Below are 23,911 nucleotides of genomic sequence, written 5' to 3' on the forward strand. Positions count from 1 at the left end.
CACGCATGCCTGCACACCTGATTGGTTCGCTGTGCCGCTACTCACGCCGTGATTGGTTCGCTGTGCCGCACTCACCGCTCGGTCAGGAGAGCTGCAGGGCAGACTTAACATGTGGGACGGATGTTGGGCTGTATTCTTCTACCTTCTACCACCACTGTGAGTCCCTAATAGTCATGATTAACCTGGGCGAATCACCATATTATAAATTATATGCAAGAAATCACTACTGGCACAGTAGTGACTTTGGTAATGGACGTTCCTGCCTCTCCTCCACCTTCCTACCATTCAGCTGGCTGAGAGAAGTGTGACAACTGTGATGGGCAAAGGGGTCCTATGAGGCTCTGCCTTCCACAGCACAGTCACACTGTTAGTGTCTTATTAACCTGCAGTTCCCTGTCCACCCAGTTCCTTACATTACCATTAACCCTGGCCTGCCCTGTATGGTGCAACTGCAATGACAATCAGAAGAAGGCTGCTGCTCCACTACTTCCCAAATCCTACTACAGTAACATTAACCCTGGCTGACCCTGTAGTACAATCAGAAGAAGGCTGCTGCACTACTTCCCAAGGTAATTGTTGACTTTAGCCTGGATTGATGGCTCTCTCAATATCGCAATATATATCGTTGGAAAAAAATATCGCAATGTACTTTTTTTTTCCAATATCGTGCAGCCCTACTCTCCAGGCCTTATCTCAAAGGTATATCTTTAGAGATGCTTTCATAACTTTATCCACACCCCCTATCTTATGTTAGCAAATAGGAAACTGACCTCGGTGTCGCTCTAAAAGCTGAGGAATTGACCAAAATATGGTCTGCCACAAAATCATGCTCAATGATTATCGCTGCGTTGGAGGCCACATGTATAGGTATTTTGGTCCCAGCCAGAGATCTAAATTTGCTCTGGGATTGCAAAGAAATTGGTACCCACTTACATGTGCGGTTAGCATGCCCAATAATTAGTCATTTCTGAGGGGAAGTCTTTAATAAACTCTCTAAGGTGCTCAAAAAGACCATCACCCCAGACAGACAATAGCCCTCCCGAATAAACACCTCTAAAATACCACTAACGCGCAATTCTTCCAATTCATGACTTAAACCAATAGGGGCTAATGCCTGGAAAACACTGAAACTTAGTCTCACAAACTACAAACTGGGTCACTCGTACTATGATTAATGGTAAAATTGCAGCTACACTACAAGACAGAGTTCCCCAAATGTACAGAAATGTGGCAGCCCTGGATGGACAGCTCCAGTCATGATCCGATTTTACACTCCTAGCAACACTTAGCGCATCATCTATTGTTACCCTATCAGGTCTTGAGCACCTACCATTTTTCTTTCAGACCCTGGGAACCCCTTTACCCTCTTCTCGCCATGCCATTCTATTCCACCCTTGTTCCCCACTTCCAATTTCAGTTTTTAACTGAATGCAAATGCATGAACTGCTACATAGATGATGTCAAAGATCTAATCTGCGCACTTTGTAAAGTATCTTGGTATTTTTGTTCAACTTGTTGTTGTACCTGAATGTTAGCTCCTCCGTTTATTACTCTGTACCCTATATTGTAGTTGGAAATGCAAGAATAAAAATCTTGAAGGAAAAAAAAAAAAATCATGGTTAGTACCTGCAAAGTCCCAGACATTCAGTGTGATTTCTTTTTTAACTTTCCCTCTGATCAAAATGGGCCAATCCTTTACATCTATTCCAATAGTGGCCTTTTCAGGTCCTTTTCCTGGGCGCTTCTCTTTCATTAATTGCTGAACTAGTGTTGTTTTGCCACATCCTGTGTTTCCCATGATCAACAGTTTCATACGATTGTAAGGACCTGCCTTTTTCAAGCGCTGCTGAAGAAATCTAAAATCAAGTGAAACATTTACAAACACGAAAGTTTGTATTTATTATGCATTGTATTATTTGCGGTTATACATTAGGCAGCCTAATAAGCCTATATTATGAAATTACTAGAATCCGGGGGTGAATTAGGTGCATTTATGCACATCTGGTGATTTTTTCTTTCTCAGTCTGGAAACGTTTCTCTTCTAATAAATCTGTAAACGCCTATATGTGCATGGCCACATAAAGGTGCTTTTACATGCTGAAAAAAAAAAAAAAAAAAAAAAAAGCAAACACCTGTAAAGCAGTGTTTTGTAAGCCCTGTGTGCATGAGCTCTTACACAGCTAAATTACTTAGAGAAATAACACAGCCCTTCTCTTTCTCACAGAAGGAACATCTTGATTTTTTTTAAATAAATCTTTATGATTATTTAAAAATTAACACACAAGTTTAATTTTGCAAGACTATCTCTAAAACAGATGTCAACAGATGTCACTTTAAAGTGATACTAAACACACACTGTTTAATTAACATTGTCCCTTCTATTTCTGTATGTGAATGATGACACTAATTATTTTAATAAAAAAAAAACATCTTAGTACCTTTTTCCTAATTGATATACAGCTGTCACATGGCCCAGTTCTTTTCAGGCCTGTCTGCAGGGAAACATAAGCAGGAGGAGCTTCTAGTCCTCTGCTGCTGGTCACATGTTCAAAATAAAAATAAAAAATTGGAATGTTGTCTTACAGTAAAATCCTTTTCTCTGAGGTTCATTGACAGGCACAGCTCCAGAATCTTCTTAACCATTGGGTTATGCTGCCCCTTACAGGAGTAGGAAACTAGGCAGGAAAAAGCTTTACCACGCCTATGGAGCAGTCCCAGGAGATATACTCCTACACTCTGCAATAGGCATTCAGTTTTGTTGCAAGCAGTGTCAGAAGATAAATAACCCAACTCAAAAGAGGGGTGGGTGCTGTGTGCGTCAATGAACATCAAAGAAAAGGATTTTACGGTAAGACAAAAATCCCATTTTCTCTTTCATCCATTGACAGACAAAGCTCCAGAATCTTCCTATCCATTGGAACGTCCCAAAGCAGTGTGAAACATGAGGGGATGAAAACAAAAGCTTAAAAAATTCCCAAAAGGCCAAACCTAGCCAACCAGGTAACATGGAGCTCAACCAGTGGCTCAACAGTGGCCTGCAAAACCTTGTGGCCAAAAGCAGCAGCCACAGATACCAGTACATGCACTTTACAAAATTTAGTGAAAGTGTGCACAGACGAACAGGTGGCCGCCTTGCAAACCTGTATCACCTACGCCTGATGGCGGAAAGCTCAAGAAGCACTAAGCGCCCGCATAGAAAGTGCCTTAAAAGGGAATGGAGGAACCTGACCCTTGATGCAATAGGCCTACACCACGGTCTGTCTTGTCCATCTGGAAATGGTCACGGCAGACGCGATAAACCCCTTGAGAGGTCCATCCGTAAGGACAAACAGTAAGGCTGATTTCCTAAACGACTCTGTTGCCGCAAGGTACACCCTGAGCTCCCAACCCACATCCAGATGGTGCAAGGCAATCCCCCCTAGGATGTTGAGACTTAGGACACAGGGAGGGAAGCACAATGTCTTAATTCAGATGGAAACCAGAAACAACCTTAGGAAGCAAAGACTGACAAGGGCGAAGCACCACTTTATCTCTGTGAGCCACCAAATAAGGTGAGCAACAAGACAACGTCACCGCCTTCGACACCCTGCATGCAGAAGTAATAGCCACCAAGAAGGCCACCTTCTGAGACAATGTAAGCATAGGAAGCTCGCAAAGGCAGTTACTGGAAAACCAAACAGCACCAAATTCAGATCCCAAGGAGGCAATGGAGACCGAACTGGGGGAGCCAAGTGGTGAACCTCCTGAATAAAGGTGTGAACCAAAGAATGTGTAGCCAAAGGACAGTAAAAGAAGACCGCAAAGGCTGAAAACCTGGCCCTTAACGGTACCCAAGAGCAGGCGCTGCTCAGCACCTCAATGGAGGAATGCCAAAATCCAAGCCATCGAAAGGGAACGGGAATACCCCCCAAAAGACTCATACCACACAATGTACGTCTTCCTTGAGGTAGATTTTCTAGCCTTTAACAGTGTGGGAATCAACGATTCAGATAACCCCCCTATACTTCAGCACCTGGTTTTCAACAGCCAAGCCGTTAAAGCCAGCGACTGTAAAGCAGGATGGAAGATTGGCCCTTGGGCCAATAGATCTTCTCTGAGAGGAAGACTACAAGGGGCATCGGCGACCGGCCATACTAGATCGGCATACCAAGACCGGCGAGGCCAGTCTGGAGCCACTAGGATGACCGGATCCCTTCTGCCTCGATCCTTTGCAGACGACTCTACAGAAGTTTTAGCAGAGGAAAGGTGTATTTCAAATTATACTAGCCCCAAGGAGCCACCAGTGCGTCTGTGGCGTCCGCCAGAGGATCCAGAGACCTTGCCTAAATTATATGTACCTTCCCCTGTTGAGACGAGAGGCCAAAAGGTCCACCCCAGAAGTTCCCGAACAGAGGCACAGCTGAACCATAGAATGCTAGCTACCTCCCAAGCCGCCAGGATACTTCTTGTGCCACTTGGTGATTGACATACACCACGGCCGTGGTATTATCCCATGGAATCTTTATCAGGCAATTTGCCACACTTGTAGCTCTACACAAATCACGTTTCTTGATCTGAATCTGGTGGTACAGGAGGATAAAATCATTACCACCACTCATTTTAAGAAAACGGACCGGAACAGCTTCATTCCACATGATAGTTGTCATCACCAATCATGGCTCAATGCTGTCCCAAAGGGACAGTTCCTGCGATTACGCAGAAACTGCACCCAATTAAATGACTTTTTTCAACAGGCTAACACCCTTAAAATGAAATTTATAGAGAAAGGGTACAACGTTTCCCAATTAGACACTACCATTAGAGACGTAGCGGCTGTCGACAGATCCTCGTTGCTACGTCCAAGTCTAAAGGGTAATAACAACCAAAGTTTTAAAAATTCTTTTATTACTTCATATTCTACCCAGCATTTTTTAATTAAAAATATTATTAAAAAACACTGGCCGGTCCTTAAAAATGACCGGGTTCTGGGCCCTGTTTTATCTGAACATCCCAAAGTTATTTTCAGGTGAGTCCCATCTTTGAGACATAAAATAGCTCAAAACGTTGTTGAAAGGCCTATTCAGCCCACTTTCTTTGGAGATTTTAGAGGTTTCTACCCCTGTCACAGATGCCAGATCTGCTCCCTCAATTCATTCAAAGGGAGAAAAATCGAAAAATTTGTATCCTCCACGACTGGACGAGAATACAAGATAGATTCTTTCATCACTTGCTCGTCCACCAACGTCGTTTATATGTTGCAATGTAAATGTGGTCAACAATACATTGGACGCACAACGAGGAAATTACAGATCAGGCTAGGAGAGCATGTGGGCAACATTAGGAAAGGCTTCCCTGGTCATAGTGTCTCCAAACACTATGACCAATGCCACCACAAGAACCCAAAAAACACACTCTTTATAGGGATAGATAGGTTTAAAGCTCACTGGCGAGGATCCAACGTAAGGCGAGAAATTTCCAGGATGGAAACTCGCTGGATCTATTGCCTAAAATCCTATATTCCCTATGGGTTAAATGTGGAATGGGATGTAAATTGTTTTATTAATAATAGCTGATTTCAACCTTTTTAATCCTTTTAATCTTTCTCATAAGTTGATGTATATCTTGATTTATACAGGCTGGTTCTAAATTGTGAGGCTATGTGTGATACACATTCCATTTATTAATATTTTGCATTTTTCACATATTTTTCATTTTATACATATTTATCACTATTTTTATTCACTCACTAAAAAAAAAAAAAAAAAAAAAAATTTTATGGAAATTTTGGATATAGGGAGAGTAAGTAAGGGTTAATTATTTCACAAAATAATATGTGTTCATTCACATGTTAATTTATATTATTCGATTAAATATCACTTATTTTAACCCACTCCCATTTTCACTGTTTTCACCAACAGTGTTTTTTCACATAATTAATTTTTATCCTTTTTGATTTTTATCTCCTTCAGTGGTGTCACACTTATTTGGCCACTAGATGGCGTTTTATATCAATGGAATGAAGTATCACAATGGCCAATTATTAAATATGTAAAAGAAATTTTTCATTACATAGAAGGAATTGGACATCAACTCCTTTGCCTGTTTCAATGATTATCTAGCATTCCACCACATCCTTAATAATTTTTAATTCCGTTATAGACCTTGGTATATATGTATTTTGGTTTTAACCATATTATGTTGTTGGAGGTTGCACTCTGTACACAGGGGCGCCTGAATACCGACGGTGTTGTTTGACAAACTCTGCTGACACCATTTTTGAACAGTGAGGATCTTCACTTCCTGTTTCAAGGGTTTGACATACTCTGCTGACACCATTCTTGAACAGTGAGGATCATCACTTCCTGTTACAAGGGTTTGACACACTCTGCTGACACCATTCTTGAACAGTGAGGATCGTCACTTCCTGTTTCAAGGGTTTGACATACTCTGCTGACACCACTCTTGAATAGTGAGGATCATCACTTCCTGTTTCAAGGGTTTGACATACTCTGCTGACACCACTCTTGAATAGTGAGGATCATCACTTCCTGTTTCAAGGGTTTGACATACTCTGCTGACACCATTCTTGAACAGCGAGGATCGTCACTTCCTGTTACAAGGGTTTGACATACTCTGCTGACACCACTCTTGAACAGTGAGGATCATCATTTCCTGTTACAAGGGATGTGTCTGGAGTGACGACCGCACCTCCGCCCTCTTACCCTGTCAGCTATGGGCGTGAGCGTGTCACTTCCGCCCGGATGACGATGAGTCATCGGAGGATACTGATCATCACTTCCTGTTCATCATGTGATGTGCATCACGTGACGACCGTCTCCCTGCCCCTTTGCCTTTTGAACGAATGGGCATTAAGGAAGACGGATCATCACTTCCTATTAGCGTTTTGTACCACCTATCTCCAGACGGTTTCCTTTGGTCTTTTAACCTATTGGAATCGAGTTATTAACATATTACTCCCGCCCCCCTGGGATTGAACACCCATTGGCAGAGGTGACCGTCATGTGACATAGGTGTGGGGGTACATAGGCGTGTGTGTTGCGTCTGGGGTCACGCCCAGAAGAAGTCTTTCTTATGACGAAACGTTGGCGATCCCAGACATAAACGTCCACACGCCCCCCAACGAAGCCGGCCGTTTATCCATATGCTGATCTGGAGACTTGCGGGACGCCGCGGTTAGATCCATGACCGGCACATACTACATGCCTGTTTTTGTCTTTTAAATTGTAAGTAGTTTTTTTAATAAATTTACCTATTGGTTTACGGGATTACGCTATGGGCCTCTGTTTCTTTCTACATATGGCTTTACGTTCAATGGAGTATATGAGAAGTTCCAAGTGTGCCACATATTAATGTGATCGGTTTAACAACACACCGGAAACGGCTTTCGGCTTTTGGAGTCTTTCGAAGCACCTGAGCTTGATATCGGTTGACCTACTGGTTTACTACTAGCTGGGAGAGGCTGTCTCATTAAATTGAGCAGCCACGGAATTTCGGTAAGCTGCTTGTTATACCTGAGCACAAGGGTGTCCCCTTCCTACACTTTTCCCTGGTGTCACTGGAAGAAAGTTATTTTGCACGTGGATTCACATCTCTGCACTTAATATTGGGACTATTCATTTGGACATTATCCCCTCTCCTTTTTTGTTTTCTTTACATGAGCTTTTCAGCTATATAATTGTATACTGATTTCAGCGCTGCACTTTTTGGTTTTTATTGTATTTTTTGAATCACTGTTAGTTGATTTTGTGCCAGCTGCTCACTATTGTTCTTAATCATTTGGTTTTCTGTCACATCTAGCGCGGAAATTTTTCTTCTATTTATATTTAATTTGCCCAATGAGCCAGACAAATCTAATCACCCAAAGTTTCAGTATATTGATCGGTAGTCTTGACTCCTCCAGAGTCCAGACCCTTTGAGTACATCCGTGTCTAAAAAACCTCCCCAACCAGACTGGCTGGCAACCATGGAGACCACCGTCCAGTACAGGGGAAGGAAGGATTTGCCCTGTCGAAGTGCCAGAGAGCGAAGCCACCATATCAGGGGCCCTCTAATATCCCGGCTCAAGAGGATCAGATTGCCTAGAGACTGTGGATTCTTGTCCCACTTGGCAAGAATCTCTCTTTGCAGAGGTCTCGAGTGGACCTGTGCAAACAGAACCTCAGGAGGTAGACACCATCAGGTACAGCACCTGCATGCAAGTCCTGAAAAATTACTGTCTGCTGGACAACAGGAGCCAAACCCAGATAGTCCAACTTGGTGGACGGAACAGATTTTTGGAAGTTCAATTTCCAACCAAACTCCTGCAGAATCCGTACAGTAATTTCCAGGTTGTCCTTTAGAGCAGTCGAAGACTCTGCTCGCACAAGAAGTGCATCCAGGTACCCAGTAACACAATCCCCCACTGCCGCTACAATGCCAACACTTTTGTGAATACCTGAGGAGCTTAGGCAAGACCAAAGGGTAATGCCATTAATTGATAATGCTCCTCGCCCATGGCAAGTGGAGGAATCGCTGATGACCAACATATATTGGAAGGTATGGAAGGTAAGTGTCCTTTGATGTGGGAATGCCACTACCGCACAAACTGACTATTTGGAACTTCTGTATCCACAAAAGGTGGTTCAAAGCCCTGAGGTCCAGGATTGGATGTACCTTGCCTTCCTTCCTGGGAACAGGTTTGACTAGAAACCTTAAAAACGTTCAGATTTTGGAACCGGAACAATCACTCCTTGTAGTAGAAGTCTTGCACCACCCCAAAGAGACCCCGCAGGCGGTCTGGGGACAAACACAGGTTGGAAGGAAAGAACCTCACTGGAGGATAAGACCAAAACTCGATCTTGTAGCCAGACCGAACCAGCTCGCTCGTGGACCCCCGTCTTGAATCAGGGAGGTCCGGAATGTAGCGAAGATGTCCCCACTCCTCAGACACGGGCGAGTGCGCCCGTTTAGGCAGAAGAGGGCTTGTCTCCAGGCCTGGAAGAACTTGCTCACGGCTTACCAGACATGGTCCTCTTGGAACCTCCGGAGGGAGTTCGGACAGACTTAGATCCTATGTCTTAAGATCCTGAGAGATGAAAAGGCTGCATGTGAGCCGAGAAAAAAAGGGCCCACGTCTGCGACGAGACTCCTTTCCCCTGGCAGCCTGTGAAAGGAGAGTACTTCTCCCCCCTGTAAGACACCTAATGATATCAGCCATATTATGTGCCGAAGGACCACTGCTGTCACAAACAGCCAAGAAACTAAAGGAGCTGCATCCAGAGAGGCATCACAGACAAACTGCAACCCCTGGACCAACTGGTCCCCCAGCTCTGCAAGGGCAGGGGGAAGCTAAACCCCCTCTAGATCCAGGTGCAAAAGCTTGCACACTCTGTTAAAGTCTGGGACACCAATGCTACGGTAAACACCGGTCTAAGGATCAAACCGGCCACAGTAAACATGTGGCAGACCAAAGTCTTGGCTCTCCTGTCAAAGGGGTCTTTAAAAGCCTGATACTCTTCCACTGGATTAGAGTGGATTTATTCAGCCTGGAACCAGATTATGTTTTCGGGTGAGCTTAGTATGTAGCGACCCTACTGGGTCTGTGTCCACGGACTTCGAGTGCTATGTTAGTGAGAATGATTCCTCTTCTGCTGCAGCCGTGCATGACATAGGCGCTGGTGGATGCACTGATTGTATTGGTGAGGGCAACTTTAAAAATGAAGGATGCCCAATTTGACAAAAATGACCTAAACGCAATAGGTTTGTGCCTAAGCTTTTCACTAGACAGTATCCCTTTAAAGAGTCTCTGTTTACTTTTTAACAGAGGCTCTTTAAAGGGATACTGTCTAGTGAAAAGCTTAGGCACAAACCTATTACGTTTAGGTAGTTTTAGTCAAATTAGGCGGGAAAAGGGAATATCTCTGCCACTTTTCGGGGGGCTGCGGGTACCAAATGGGACTGGCGCCTCCGACACAGCAGCAGCTGCATCCTTCATTTTTAAAGTTGCCCTCACCGATACAATCAGTGCATCCACCAGCGCCCATGTCATGCACGGCTGCAGCAGAAGAGGAATCATCCTCACTAACATAGCACTCGAAGTCCGTGGACACAGACCCAGTAGGGTCTCTACATACTAAGCTCACCCGAAAACATAATCAGGGGAAACCACCGAATGCGATCCCGCAGGGGGATGCCGGCCAAGGGTCTACATATAGACCACCTACGAGACCTTGCAAAAGACAAAGGGGTCGCCTTAAGAGCTCACCACAGAGGAGATAATAGAATATAGCCCCCCCTTAAAGGTGGGCCGCCCGCTGAGATGTGAACGTGCAGGCAGGGTACCCCTACTCATACAAAAATAGCGGCAAGACTGTGACCAAAAAATGAAGCGCCCCCACGGTGCCACGCTGACCATATGGCCCAGCAGGCCGCGGCCTAAATTTTTGTGGGGGCCCAGCCGCAAATAGCACAGATCCTCAGCCTGGCAGATGCCCAAGGGGGAGTTGGGGGCTTCAGCTAGACCCACTGAGGCCGACCCCAATGGCTATGCCAAACTCGGCCGCACGGCCTAGTAGGCCGCGCCCTAAATTTTAAGGGCACCCCGCCACCAGGAGGTGAGCCCCAGCGGATCCAACCATCCAGGGCAGCAGAGGGAAAGGCAGATGCCCACACGGGAGGCAGAGTGGCTTCAGCCATCCACATAGGTTCCGCCTTGTAGGCCGCAATGCCTCAGCCTAAATTTTAGGCTGGAACTGGCCGCGTGAGGCACGTACCCACGGATGGTAAAACATCCGCTAACCCACCCCAACAACTGCCACAGGGAGCCCACAGGACACCCCGACCCCAGTCACCAATCCCCAGGATGGCAGAGAAACCCTGCTCAAACCCCCCCCCCCCGTCGCGCCCCAGGAAAAGCCCGGTCAACATCAGCAGCTCGGCCAGCAGCCCAGTCAGCAGCAACTACAGCCAAACCCCCATAGGAGCATGTGGCAAAGCCAGCTTACAACTGCACCAGGGGAGGGGCCGAAAGACCCACAGTGACTGTTTAGAGGGGGAGGGGAACCATGTCCACCCCAAAAGACCACCAGGGGAGAGGAGGGACACTACTTGCCACACCATGGAACCGGGTGGGCACCGCTCCAGGCAGACCACAGCACCATCCGAATGGGGGTGCTGCAGGCAAAGAGTGGTTGTTTGTAAATCAAGTCACGCTATAATGTGAACAATGGAGATATAAAGTCCATAAAGTCCAAACAGTGAATGAGAATATATTCCAGGACCAGACTCCCTTAAGGGTATATGCTTACCAAAATGAGGTAAGATAAAAGGCAGACTCTCTAGGTAAAGTCTAGTCACCTTGACAGTAGATCCAGGCCCATGTGATCGATTACCTTAATGGTCGTTGGATCATGAAAATAAAATAAAGAACGCAATAGCGTAAAACCCAACACACAAAAATTATAGTAACTAAAACACCACAGTGTTCGTTGAATGATGGGTTTGAGTGTAGAATGACCTCCACCAATGTGATTGCTCACTAATAACGGTTGAAGTAAATATAAAGGTTAAAAACCATGCAAAAAAAAGAAAAGATTTATGTGATAAATACCCCTTACCAATGTGTGATAGGGGTAAACACCATAAATAAAATAGGTCGTGCACCGGCTGGAGTCGCCTCTTACCAAGCAAAAATAAATTAGTAGCCAAAGTGAAAGAAAAGACGGTATTGTGAATGTTGCGTGCTGAACCACCACCAGCTGGATTCGCCTCTTACCATATAGAGATAAAAGGCTAGCCAAAGTGTACCAAACACAATCCAGTGTACCACTCAAGGGCCAATACCAGTTCACACCGGTAGGGGTTGCCTCTTACCGCATAGAGATATTAATCAAGCCTGTAAGGTACACCGAACATCCAGGGAACTGACCCTTGACCTGTAGTGCTGTATCTCAGATGTTTCCAAAGATAGTAAGGGTGTTCACCAACATAAAGAGAGAAAGGCTCCCATAGCGTAAAACCATTTAAAATAAATGAGCAAGGCGGCCAAGAGTGGTGACCGCCTTGCAAACCTGAACCACAGATGCCTGATGGCGAAAGGCCCAGGAAGCACTAAGCACCCGAGTAGAATGCACCTTAACAGGGAAAGGTGGAACCTGACCCTTAATTGAATAAGCCTGCACAACCGTTTGTCTAATCCATCTGTAAATATTCTCAGCAGACGTAGGCAGCCCTTTCTTTGGTCCATCCGTGAGTACAAAGAGCGAATCTGACTTTCGAAAAGACTCAGTAGTGGCCAAGTACACCCTAAGTGCCCGAACCACATCCAAAGTATGCAAGGAAAATTCCTTAGGATGTTTAGGTTCAGGACACAAGGAGGGTAGCACAATATCCTCATTTAAGTGAAAACTGGAAAACACCTTCGGAAGGAAGGACGGATTCGGACGAAGCACCACTTTATCCCTGTGAACCACCAGATAGGGAGATCGACAGAACAACGCTGCCAGTTCCGACAACCTGCGTGCAGAATAGCCACCAAAAAGGCCACCTTCTGGGATAAGGTAAGCAGGGGAATCTCCCGAGGTTTCTGTAGAACCGACAGTACCAAATTAAAGGTCCAAAGGTGGCAGCGGCGGTCGCACCCCCTGGATACAGTTACATACCAGGGAATGGGTGGCCAACGGCCTTTGGAAGAAAATTGCCAAGGCCGAGACCTGACCCTTGATAGTACTCAAGGCCAAAATCCGAGCTACAGAGTAAGAGCTAGGGGGAACCCCAAGAGACTCACACCACGCAATATACGACTTCCACCTATGATCATTTTAGCAAAGTGGGGCTCACTGAAGCAGACAATACCCTGTCCTTCAGCACCTGGCTTTCAACAGTCAAGGTGTCAAAGCCAGTGACTGTAAAGCAGGATGGAAGATTGGCCCTTCAGACAGTAGATCCTCCCTGAAAGGAAGTCTCCAAGGAACGTCTGCGACTAGCCTGACCAGGTCGGCGTACCAAGCTTGGCAAGGCCAGTCCAGAGCCACAAGGATGACCGGAATCCCTTCTGCCTCGATCCTGCGAAGAAGTTTTGGCAGCAACTTGAGAGGCGGAAAAGCATACATCAGCTGATACTGACCCCACGGAGCCACCAGCGCTTCTGTGGCTTCTGCCAGAGGGTCCCGAGAGCGGACCACAAGCCTCTGCACTTTCCTGTTGATCCGAGACGCCAAAAGATCCACTTTTGGAGTGCCCCAACAAAGGCACAGCTGCTGGAACACCTCCGGATAGAGAGACCATTTCCCTTGGTCCAAAGTCTGTAGACTGAGGTAATTCGCCTGTCAATTTCCCACTCCTGGAATGTGAACAGCAGAGAGAGCTGGAACAAAAGGTTCCCCTCATCGAAGGATGTCTGCCACCTCCAAGGACGCAAGGATACTTCTAGTGCCCCCTTGGCGATTGATATAAGCCACAGCCATGGTATTGTCTGACTGAATGCGCACTGGACAGCCCTGAAGGTACTCCATCCAGTGGACTAGGCAAAGCCTGATTACTCTCAGCTCCAGAACATTGATCGGCAACCTGGATACTTCCAGGGACCAGACTCCTTGAGCAGAAAGCTTGCCGAGAACACCTCCCCACCCGGACAGACTGTCATTCGTGATGACAACTGTCCAATATAGGGTGAGGAAGGATTTTCCTTGTTTGAGCGCCGGGGACGGAAGCCACCATATCAGGGACATCCTGGTCTCCTGGCTCAACTGGATCTGGTTGTCCAGGGAATTTGGATCTTTGTTCCATTTGAGTATCTGTGTGTACCTAGTGCTACCTGAGTATCTGTGAGTACCTAGTGCTACCTGAGTATCTGTGAGTACCTAGTGCTACCTGAGTATCTGTGAGTACCTAGTGCTACCTGAGTATCTGTGAGTACCTAGTGCTACCTGAGTGTACTGTGAGTGTTGTGCGTCTGACCGGGCTGTGCGACTGAGTGTTGTGCGTCTGACCAGGCTGTGCGAATGAGTGTTGTGCGTCTGACCGGGCTGTGCGACGGAGTGTCATGCGTCTGACCGGGCTTTGCGACGGAGTGTCGTGCGTCTGACTGGGCTATGCGACTGAGTGTCGTGCGTCTGACAGGGCTGTGCGACTGAGTGTCGTGCGTCTGACCGGGCTGTGCGACTGAGCGTCGTGCGTCTGACCGGGCTGTGCGACTGAGTGTTGTGCGTCTGACCGGGCTGTGCGACTGAGTGTTGTGCGTCTGACCGGGCTGTGCGACTGAGTGTTGTGCGTCTGACCGGGCTGTGCGACTGAGTGTTGTGCGTCTGACCGGGCTGTGCGACTGAGTGTTGTGCGTCTGACCGGGCTGTGCGACTGAGTGTTGTGCAACTGAGTGTCAAGCGAGGGTAGCGGAGTACCAGAGGGTGAGAAGGTAGCGTTAGGAATCCAGGAAATAGCCACATAGGATAGACTTAAATCGCTGAATCCCCATTAGATTAGATTAGTAGGTACAATGCCCGGCGGGTGTGGAGATGCGACTCGGTGTACATCTTGTGAAATGTATGCGTTCCTCAGACATGTGATCGAGGGCGAATACAAATGCGCAAAATGTAAGCACGTTGCTTCCCTGGAAGCTCAGGTCCTGAATCTAGGGAAGCAGCTGGCAACACTGAGACGAATGTCCATACCGGAGGAGTGCCAGGATCGTACCAGTCAGGTGCAGACTGGGGTCTGCACAGAGGTGGGCGGAGTATTGGAGGTGCAGGCATCAGAGCAGAGTAGAGGGGTGACAGTTAGGAGGGGTAGAAGGGGTCAAGGCAAGGAGGCTGATCCTGGCCTGGAGCACCCCAACAGATACGCCCCGTTGTGTGATGTTGGGGAAACCAATCAAGGACTAGCATTGCTGGAGCAGAGTGACGCCCCTAGCTGCCAGGGGAAGAACTCCTCCAGTGAGGCCGGGAGAAAGGGAAAGGAAAGACAGGTGCTGGTGGTAGGGGACTCAATTATTAGAAGGACAGATAGTGTAATCTGTGACAAAGACCGTGTGCGCCGAACAGTCTGTTGTTTGCCGGGCGCTCGGGTTCGGCACATCGCGGATCGGGTGAACAGATTATTGGGTGGGGCTGGGGAAGACCCAGCTGTCATGGTACACGTGGGTACAAATGACATATGCAGAGGAAGATGGAGAGTCCTAAACGATTTCAGGGACTTAGGCGCTAAGTTGAGGACTAGGACCTCCAAGATAGTATTTTCCGAAATACTACCTGTACCTGGAGCCACACCAGAGAGGCAGCGGGAGATTAGGGAAGTTAACGAGTGGCTGAGGAGCTGGTGTAGTAAGGAGGGTTTCGGGTTCCTGGAGAACTGGGCCGACTTCTCAGTCGGCCACCGGCTCAAGGCTAGGCAGTTCCTAAATGTTGTGCAGGACAATTTCATGGGTCAGATGGTGAATGCACCGACAAGAAACAATGCGGTACTTGACCTACTGATTACCAACAATACAGACCTGCTCACGGATATAGAAATACGGGACAACTTAGGGAACAGTGACCATAGGTCAATTGGTTTCAGTATTAATTACAGTAATAGGAAACACAAGGGTAATATAAGGACACTGAATTTCAAAAGAGCCAATTTCCCAAAACTGCGCTCGCTGTTAGAAAATATCAATTGGGATAGAACCCTGGGAACAAAGAACACGGAGGAAAAATAGGAGTGCTTCAAGAGCATACTTAACAAGGGGATTGGCCAGTGCATTCCAAAGGGAAATAAATTTAAAAGAGCAAAACTTAACCCTGGGTGGCTAAACTCCAACATAAAAATGTATATTAGTGCTAAAAAAAAGGCCTTCAAAAATACAAGACTGAGGGGTCAGTGGCAGCATTTAAGCATTACAAAGAGTGTAATAAGAAATGTAAAGATAAAATCAGGGCGGCTAAAATAGAACACGAGAGACATATAGCAGAGGAGAGTAAAAAGAACCCCAAGAAGTTCTTTAAGTATATAAACAGTAGGAAAGCGAGGCCAGAACACATTGGCCCCATAAAAGATGATAAAGGAAAAATGGCCACTGAGGACAGAGAAAAGGCGGAAGTGTTAAATAATTTCTTCTCTTCAGTCTTCACAAAAGAATCGGGGTGCTACACTAACCCAGCTTGTAAGGCCGAACTAAATAATACACCTCAGGAAGTGCCGCCATGGCTAACAGAAGGTAGACTTAGAGCTAAACTAGAGAAACTTAACATAAATAAATCCCCGGGACCGGATGGCTTGCACCCGAGGGTTCTTAATGAGCTCAGCCAGGTGATTGCCAGACCATTATTCTTGATCTTTAAGGATAGTTTACAGACGGGTATGGTGCCAGCTGATTGGAAAAAAGCCAACGTGGTACCGATATTTAAAAAGGGGCCGAGATATATCCCGGGTAACTATAGGCCGGTCAGCCTAACATCAGTAGTCTGCAAAATTTTGGAGGGGATGTTAAAGGACCACATACAAGACTTTAGTAATGAAAACGGTATTATAAGTAGTAATCAGCATGGATTCATGAAAAATCGTTCGTGCCAAGCCAATCTATTAACCTTCTACGATGAAGTGAGCTGCCATCTAGATAAAGGTAAGCCGGTGGATGTGGTTAATCTGGACTTTGCAAAGGCCTTTGACACCGTTCCCCACAAATGCTTACTGTACAAACTAAGGAAGGTAGGTATGGACCATAAGGTGAGTACCTGGATAGAGAACTGGCTCCAGGGGAGAGTCCAGAGGGTGGTGATTAATGGAGAGTACTCGGATTGGGCGGGTGTGGAAAGTGGGGTCCCCCAGGGTTCTGTCCTGGGACCAATCCTGTTTAATTTATTCATAAATGATCTAGAGGAGGGGATATCTAGTACAATCTCAGTATTTGCAGATGATACTAAACTAGGCATGCCAATATCTTCTATGCAGGATGTGGAAACCTTGCAAGCGGACCTGAACAAAATAACGGAATGGGCAACTACATGGCAGATGAGGTTTAATGTTGAAAAATGTAAAGTAATGCACTTGGGGGCCAGAAACCAGAAAACAAGCTACTCACTAGGGGGGGAACCTCTGGGTGAGTCTAGGATGGAAAAGGACTTGGGGGTACTGGTAGAAAACAAGCTTGGCAGTGGCATGCAATGCCAAGCCGCCGCAAGCAAAGCCAACAGAATACTGGGATGTATAAAAAAGGGGATTCACTCCAGAAATAAAGAGATTATTCTCCCTCTCAACAAGACTCTGGTCCGGCCACATCTGGAGTATGCTGTCCAGTTCTGGGCACCGGTCCTCAGGAAGGATGTGCTGGAACTGGAGAAAGTCCAGAGAAGGGCAACAAAAATAATTAGGGGAATGGAGGACATCAACTATGAGGAAAGACTACAAGCACTGAACTTATTCTCTCTAGAGAAGAGACGATTGAGGGGGGATATGATATCAATGTACAAATACTGTACTGGTGACCCGAGCATAAGGAACAAACTATTCAGTGAAAGGAGATACAATAAGACACGTGGCCACTCACTAAAACTAGAGGAAAGGCGGTTTAACCTTAAAGTGCGTAAGGGGTTCTTCACTGTAAGAGCGGTAAGGATGTGGAATTCTCTTCCACAAGCAGTCGTATCAGCAGGGAGCATTGATAGTTTCAAAAAACTATTAGATGGACACCTTAAAGACCACAACATACAGGGGTATACAATGTACGGTTAACAGCAAACACACACACACACATCATAGGTTGAACTGGATGGACTGATGTCTTTTTTCAACCTCACTAACTATGTAACTATGTAAGAAGGATCTCCTTCTGGAGGATTCTCATGTGGAACTGTACGAAAGAGGCCGCCTCGAAGGATGACACCATCAGCCCCAGAATTCTCATACAAGTCCGAAGGGATGACCATTTGCTGGACAGCAATAACTGAATAGCAGTCTGGAGTTTTTGGAGTTTGTCCGGAGGAAGAAACACCCTGGCTGAGGACGAGTCCAAAGTCCTGCCCAGATAGTCCAGTCTCATGGAAGGGACCAGAGACGATTTCTGAAGGTTCAGAATCCACCCAAACTCCTCCAGAGTTCTCATGGTGACCTCCAAGTTTGTCACCAGCACCGTGGGGAGACTCTGCATGGAGAAGCAGATCGTCCAGATAACCCAGGACCGATATCCCCCGCTGGCGTAACAACGCCAGGACCGGAGAAAAAACCTTTGTGAAGACCCAAGAAGCAGAGGCGAGAGCAAAGGGTAACGCCACAAACTGATAGTGATCCTCTCCCACGGCAAAACGCAGAAACCGTTGATGTCCTGCACATATCCGAGGAAGAACTTCCCACCGCCGAATCACCGCCCATTTAAACTCCAAAAACATGACTGTGCTATTTTCAATGGGAAACCCTGGGAAAATGGCCACTGAGGCTACACAAACCTGGCCGCCGATTTGTAGCACACAAGGCTACAAAAAAATGGCAGCGCCACGCGGCTCCTGGTGGTCCCAAGGCCTGAAAAAGATGATCCCAACAGGGAGGGGGGCCCTGGCAGGCACCCCCACTAGGCCAATCCCCCTCAAGGTGCAAACATTTTGGCGCCGATGGCGCGCTCCCCCCCCCCAACCCAACGCCAGTGTCGCACCCCATTTACCCTACACAAAAAAACAAAAAAAACAAATGGATAACAGCTCAACCTTCTCTCAACTTTACCAATGTATAACTAATATGTGTTGCTAACCATAGGTCAACCGCATATATATCATAAATATGGGCTCAATATGAAGGCGACAGGGCTACATGTGGTAAACTTGATGAACTTTTATTGTCAAACAAAGCATGATAAAACATATAAATAGACATGATATCACAAAGGACATTTAAAATCCCCACCCCCCATGTTGATCATCCTTCCCCCCCTGGATATATCTCCATCTGGTGAACTCCAATTCACAGACAAATCTAGCTGCATACATCACCAACATTCATCACAAAATAAATGGAAGAAATGCAAGGAGTTTGAATATATTTTCATGAGAGATGCATTGGATAATGAAGCCGGGATGTTGTTCAAATAGATAAACTCCAATGTATTGTGGAATTTTCAAAAGCCAAACACTGCCGTATATGGAGTACTCATAATGCATAGCTTAAACACCTCAAGTTTCATTTGAAAAGGTAATTACTGATGGAGAAAGTTTGAAGAGACTTGCTCTAGTAGATATATCACTCCATAAAAACTCTTCCACACTTTCATGGCCCTCCTTGCTTCATTAAGAAGGTGGAAATATATCGCCAACAAATTTCCAATATAGAAAACAATATAGCTTCAAAGTGAAACAACCTGTTGGGAGTGATTCATCCATTCACATCAAGTGTATCTCTATCTTGCTGGCGATAGTTTGACCACTCTGTAATAGGAGGGTGAAACTTTCTGTTAAGGAGCCCTGATTGTCATCACAGGGTGAAAATAGGCTTTCTTTTCCTATTGTATACACTGCTGATTGGTCAACTTCGATTGATTTCTTCCTTTCTCCCTGCTACACAAAGACTTGGTACTTTTTATATATATAATCTGTTATATATGAATGCATTTTTGGTGCTGATCCAACCTTGATCATTGCTATACACAATTTTACTCCGTCACTGAGCAAATATCACATGATTCATCAGCAAATCAGTGTATAAAAGCAGGACTGCTACAAGAAAAAGGATTTGTCAGCTCCCTTTTCTCTGCAAGTGCCTTTGTTTCATATGAACTTCTAATGGACTAGCCTCAATATACTATGCGAGGCTCTCACAGGTGGTTTCACTTTGAAGCTATATTGTTTTCTATATTGGAAATTTGTTGGGAATATATATCCACCTTCTTAGTGAAGCAAGGAGGGCCATGAAAGAGTGTGGAAGAGTTTTTATGGAGTGATATCTACCAGAGCAAGTCTCTTGTAATTACCTTTTCAAGTGAAACTTGAGTTGTTAAAGCTATGCATTATGAGTACTCCATATACAGCAGTGTTTGACGTAAGAAAATTCCACAATACATTGGAATTTATCTATTTGAACTACATCCCGGCTTCATTATCCAATGCATCTCTCATGATAATATATTCAAACTTCTTGCATTTATTTAGTGATTAATGTTGGTGATGCATGCAGCTAGATTTGTCTGTGAATTGGAGTTAACCAGGTGGAGATATATCCAGGGGGGAGGGATGAGCAACATGGGGGGGTGGGGATTTTAAATGTCTTTTGTGATATCATGTCTATATGTATGTTTTATCATGCTTTGTTTGAGAATAAAGGTTCATCAAGTTTACCTGTTTACCCTGTCGCCTTCACATTGAGCCCATATTTATGATATATATATACAGTTGACCTATGGTTACCAACGCATATTAGTTATACATTGGTATAGTTGAGAGAAGGTTGAGCTGTTATCCATTTGGTTTGGTTTTCTGTGCATTGTATTGTGGAGAAGCTCCCTTCTTAGAGGTCTAGTAGAACTTCAAGCATTCGTTTTTAGTTGCTTACCCCATTTAACCTAAGAAATGTATGTCTGCCCCGGGGGAGGGAGGGTTGAGCAGATGGAGGACACAGGCCGCAATAGACAACCTGGGGGTGCTGGGGGGAAGGGAGACGTGGTTGGGAAGGAGGGAAACCCGGGGGTCCGACCACCCCAGGGAGGGGCCCACATCCACCAGGGGTAGAGGGCGGACGGCTACTTACCACAGCAGGAACAGGGTGAGCACCGCTCCGGAGCAGGACACTGCTTCTTCACAATGTGGGTGCTGTCAGCCTGGAGAAAAGGCTGCGACTTAGGCCAAAGCCAGTTCGTATGCGCCCTCACGAGACGTTTAACTCGCAGGTCAGCGCTCATCCAGTGGGGCTATGTCGTGGCTGATATAGAAAAATAAGTCGCGCTGTGTGATGTGGGTAAACAAATAAATGTCCAAACAAATGAGTGTCCCAAATATCAACTTGAGTGACGTTGAAAACAGTGAATAACTCCACGGTCTCTTTAGGAAATGCGCTTACCAAATAGCCACTAAAAATCAGCAAGATTCATGAGCCAAGATGTAGTCACAGATCTGGAAGATTGGAGTGATCAGAGTCCTCAACGAATGGTGTTAATGGTGTACATAAAAGAAAAAAAACTTGCATAGTGTGATACCGTACAAATAATGATCAAAATATGAATTCCACCACCAAAGGAAATCCCTTATCAATTGTGCAGCAGCTCACCAGATAGATGAAATTATGGTCAGTGAATATCCCAGGGAACAAGATAAAGAAAAGGAACCACCACCGATTGCAAAGCCTCTTACCAAAAGTTAATTAAAATAAGCCGACAAGGTCAATCCAGAAGAACCAAGAAGCCAAGAATGTCACTCAAATAGCACTGCAAGCCTCTTACCAGACGATAAACAATCTGTGCAGTATGATCTCTTAACGCCTTCCCATCATAGGTATAGCTTCATGACCAAATGGCATTGATAATGTTGCTGTAAACTCAGTGCCAGAGTGTGGTGCACCAGCCAGAGTAAAAGGAGAGAGCGCCAATAGTGTGATACAATCTTGACAGATTTATTTTAAATAAAAGAAAACACTTACAAACGAAGAAGATAAAATCGTGAAGGATGGGAAGCCGCCGGCCGGACGGCAAAGCGCATCCGTTCCTAGGATAACTTCCGGGATGACGTCAGCACGCCGCGACCTGACGGCGTTTCGTCCAAGAAGACGTTATCAAAGGTACGAGGTAAGGTATGTCGTGGCTGACCTAGCGTGGGACTGTGGTCTGCACGTGCTCGCTGGCCAGACTCTAAGGATCTAAATTATCCAGTTAGTCGCCCAGTCCGGCAGTTGATAGTAGATTCTTACAGGAACAAAATAAAAAAGGAGGAAAAAATTTAAATTAAAAAGTAAAAATTGCTAGGACCAGAGATCAAAGCAAGGAACTAGGTCCTTACTCCTGACTAGGCAGAAAAAAACGGAATACCTATAGCAGAAAGTGGGAGTATATCCCCAGGGAATGCCCTATAGGCGTGCTCAAGCTTTTCTCTGCCTAGTGTCCTACTCCTGTAGGCGGCAGTATAACCCTACGGTCTTGAAGATGAAGAGCTGTGTCCGTCAATGAACGAAAGAGAAAAATACACCAAACTTAAATTCTAAGAGGAGCTTACAGGCATAATTTATGCATAAATGTCCACATATTCATGTAAATTAATACCAGTGGACAAAATACATGAATATTCTGCCCACTATAATGAGTTTACTCTCATAAGCTTCTAAACGTCACATACCTGTAAAATCACAAAAAATCGTGCAATTTTGAGCCGAAAATAACATATTTTATACTGAAATTATTCCTGCAGAAAGTTTAAGCATATATAAGAGTATATTAAAGGTTAAGTTCACCTATAATAGAGAAATAATATATGCACATCTTTTTGCAGGTTAAAAAAAAAAAGTGCATGTATTATTTTTTTACATTGCAGCCTTTAAAGCATTGTAATGCAGTGCAAATGCATAGATCCTACAGATACTCAGTAAGCTGTCTGCCCATACCTCTGATACTATGGGAGTATGAGAGTACTCACCAGCACCCTCGCAGCTCAATGAGAACTACAAGCCTTCTGTCCCAATGGCTGACTGTCAGGACACCAACTGCAATGGAGGTGTTCGAAGACGGTGGCATCCCTGTCAGTACTTTGCACGGCCTTAGGAACTCACACTGATGCATAAAAAGGTGCACTGGCGAACGGATGTGTACCAGACCATGCAGTTGCACAATCACGCACGCCCCCAACGTCATTTGGTGCCAAACAGCATTTATAAGGAACCCTGTCAGTGACTACAGTTACTGGTTGACCTTCGTCTCCTCCAGTGTGTTATCCCTGTGATTCCTTTGTTCCTGTGATTTCCTGTTACTGACTCGGCATGTCCTGGACCTGTCTCCTGCCTGCCCCGTGTTTCACCCTGGCTATCTACCTGACCACATATGCTGTTGAACCCACCCGGCACCTGACCTTGGCTTTTCACGGACTACTCTTCAGTCTCTGCATTATCAAGACCTGCCACGTCTCATGGGCCCCACCTGTCTGCTGACTCCACTTCAGCACATCAGCTGTAACTTGGAACTCCATGCTAACAGTCCAGGAGGCAAACCACGCTACTTTGGGCCTGACTTCCCATGTTTTGACCTCAGGGGGGTCTGGAAGTTGGCCGCAAGGGAAGCCCTCTCTCCATAGGCCTCCAGCACCAGGTACAGGATACTAAGAGTACTTCCAGTCGAATTCATTTAACAGAAACTTTGAATGAATAAATGACACAGGTGTGTGGGCGGAGTCCCACATGGCCAGGCGGTTTGCAAATTGTGACAGGGGGTGCTTGGAGAAGATTTCTCTGCCCGCTGTCACAAAGCGCTGGCAGCGGTAGGTGGCTCACTAGGAGCATGTTACACCCTAAATATGGGTGTAACATGCTCTTAAAGGCAAAGTTAGCCTTTAATACGGACAAGTGCATGAAGCCTAAAATCTGATCACTGTACTGTATCCTTTGCAACATCAAATTTGGTATTTAGATGGCAGATGTACTTTATATTTGTTACATTATTACAAGAAAAAAACAATCTGAAAGTGAGTGGAAAATACCTTATTAGGTCTTTGGCCTTGTAGCCTATATGTTTCAAGTCAAAGTCCAGATTTAAACCCTCTAGTGGAAGATCCCAAGCTTTAGTAAGCTTTCCCATTTCATCTGGAAATGATCTCAAGCCTGGATTGTGGCTCACATCAAAGCATGTGATGTTTATAAGAAATCCAATTTCAGGGGGGATCTGGAAGAGAATGAGGTAGAATAATCAAAGAGGGCTTAAAGTGTAAAAAAAAATAAAGTCTTGTTTTTTTTTTTTTAAATAACAAACATGTTATACTTACCACCTCTGTGCAGTTGATTTTGCACAGAG

General features: G+C 45.5%; 1 protein-coding gene across 4 annotated transcripts in view; it reads right to left on the minus strand.

Moving 5' to 3' along the window:
- LRRK2 (leucine rich repeat kinase 2) overlaps nt 1-23,911 on the minus strand; it is an 816,940-nt gene that overhangs the window by 271,386 nt on the left and 521,643 nt on the right. For all 4 annotated transcript variants that reach the window (XM_082254234.1, XM_082254231.1, XM_082254232.1 and 1 more), the window contains 2 exons: nt 23,601-23,782; nt 1,627-1,856 (listed from right to left, as the gene is read on the minus strand). In XM_082254234.1, the coding sequence (XP_082110360.1) occupies nt 1,627-1,856; nt 23,601-23,782 (412 nt within the window). The remainder of the gene's footprint in view (nt 1-1,626; nt 1,857-23,600; nt 23,783-23,911) is intronic.

The sequence above is a fragment of the Pelophylax lessonae genome (assembly GCF_965119305.1).
Source record: "Pelophylax lessonae genome assembly, chromosome: 4".
NCBI lineage: Eukaryota > Metazoa > Chordata > Amphibia > Anura > Ranidae > Pelophylax > Pelophylax lessonae.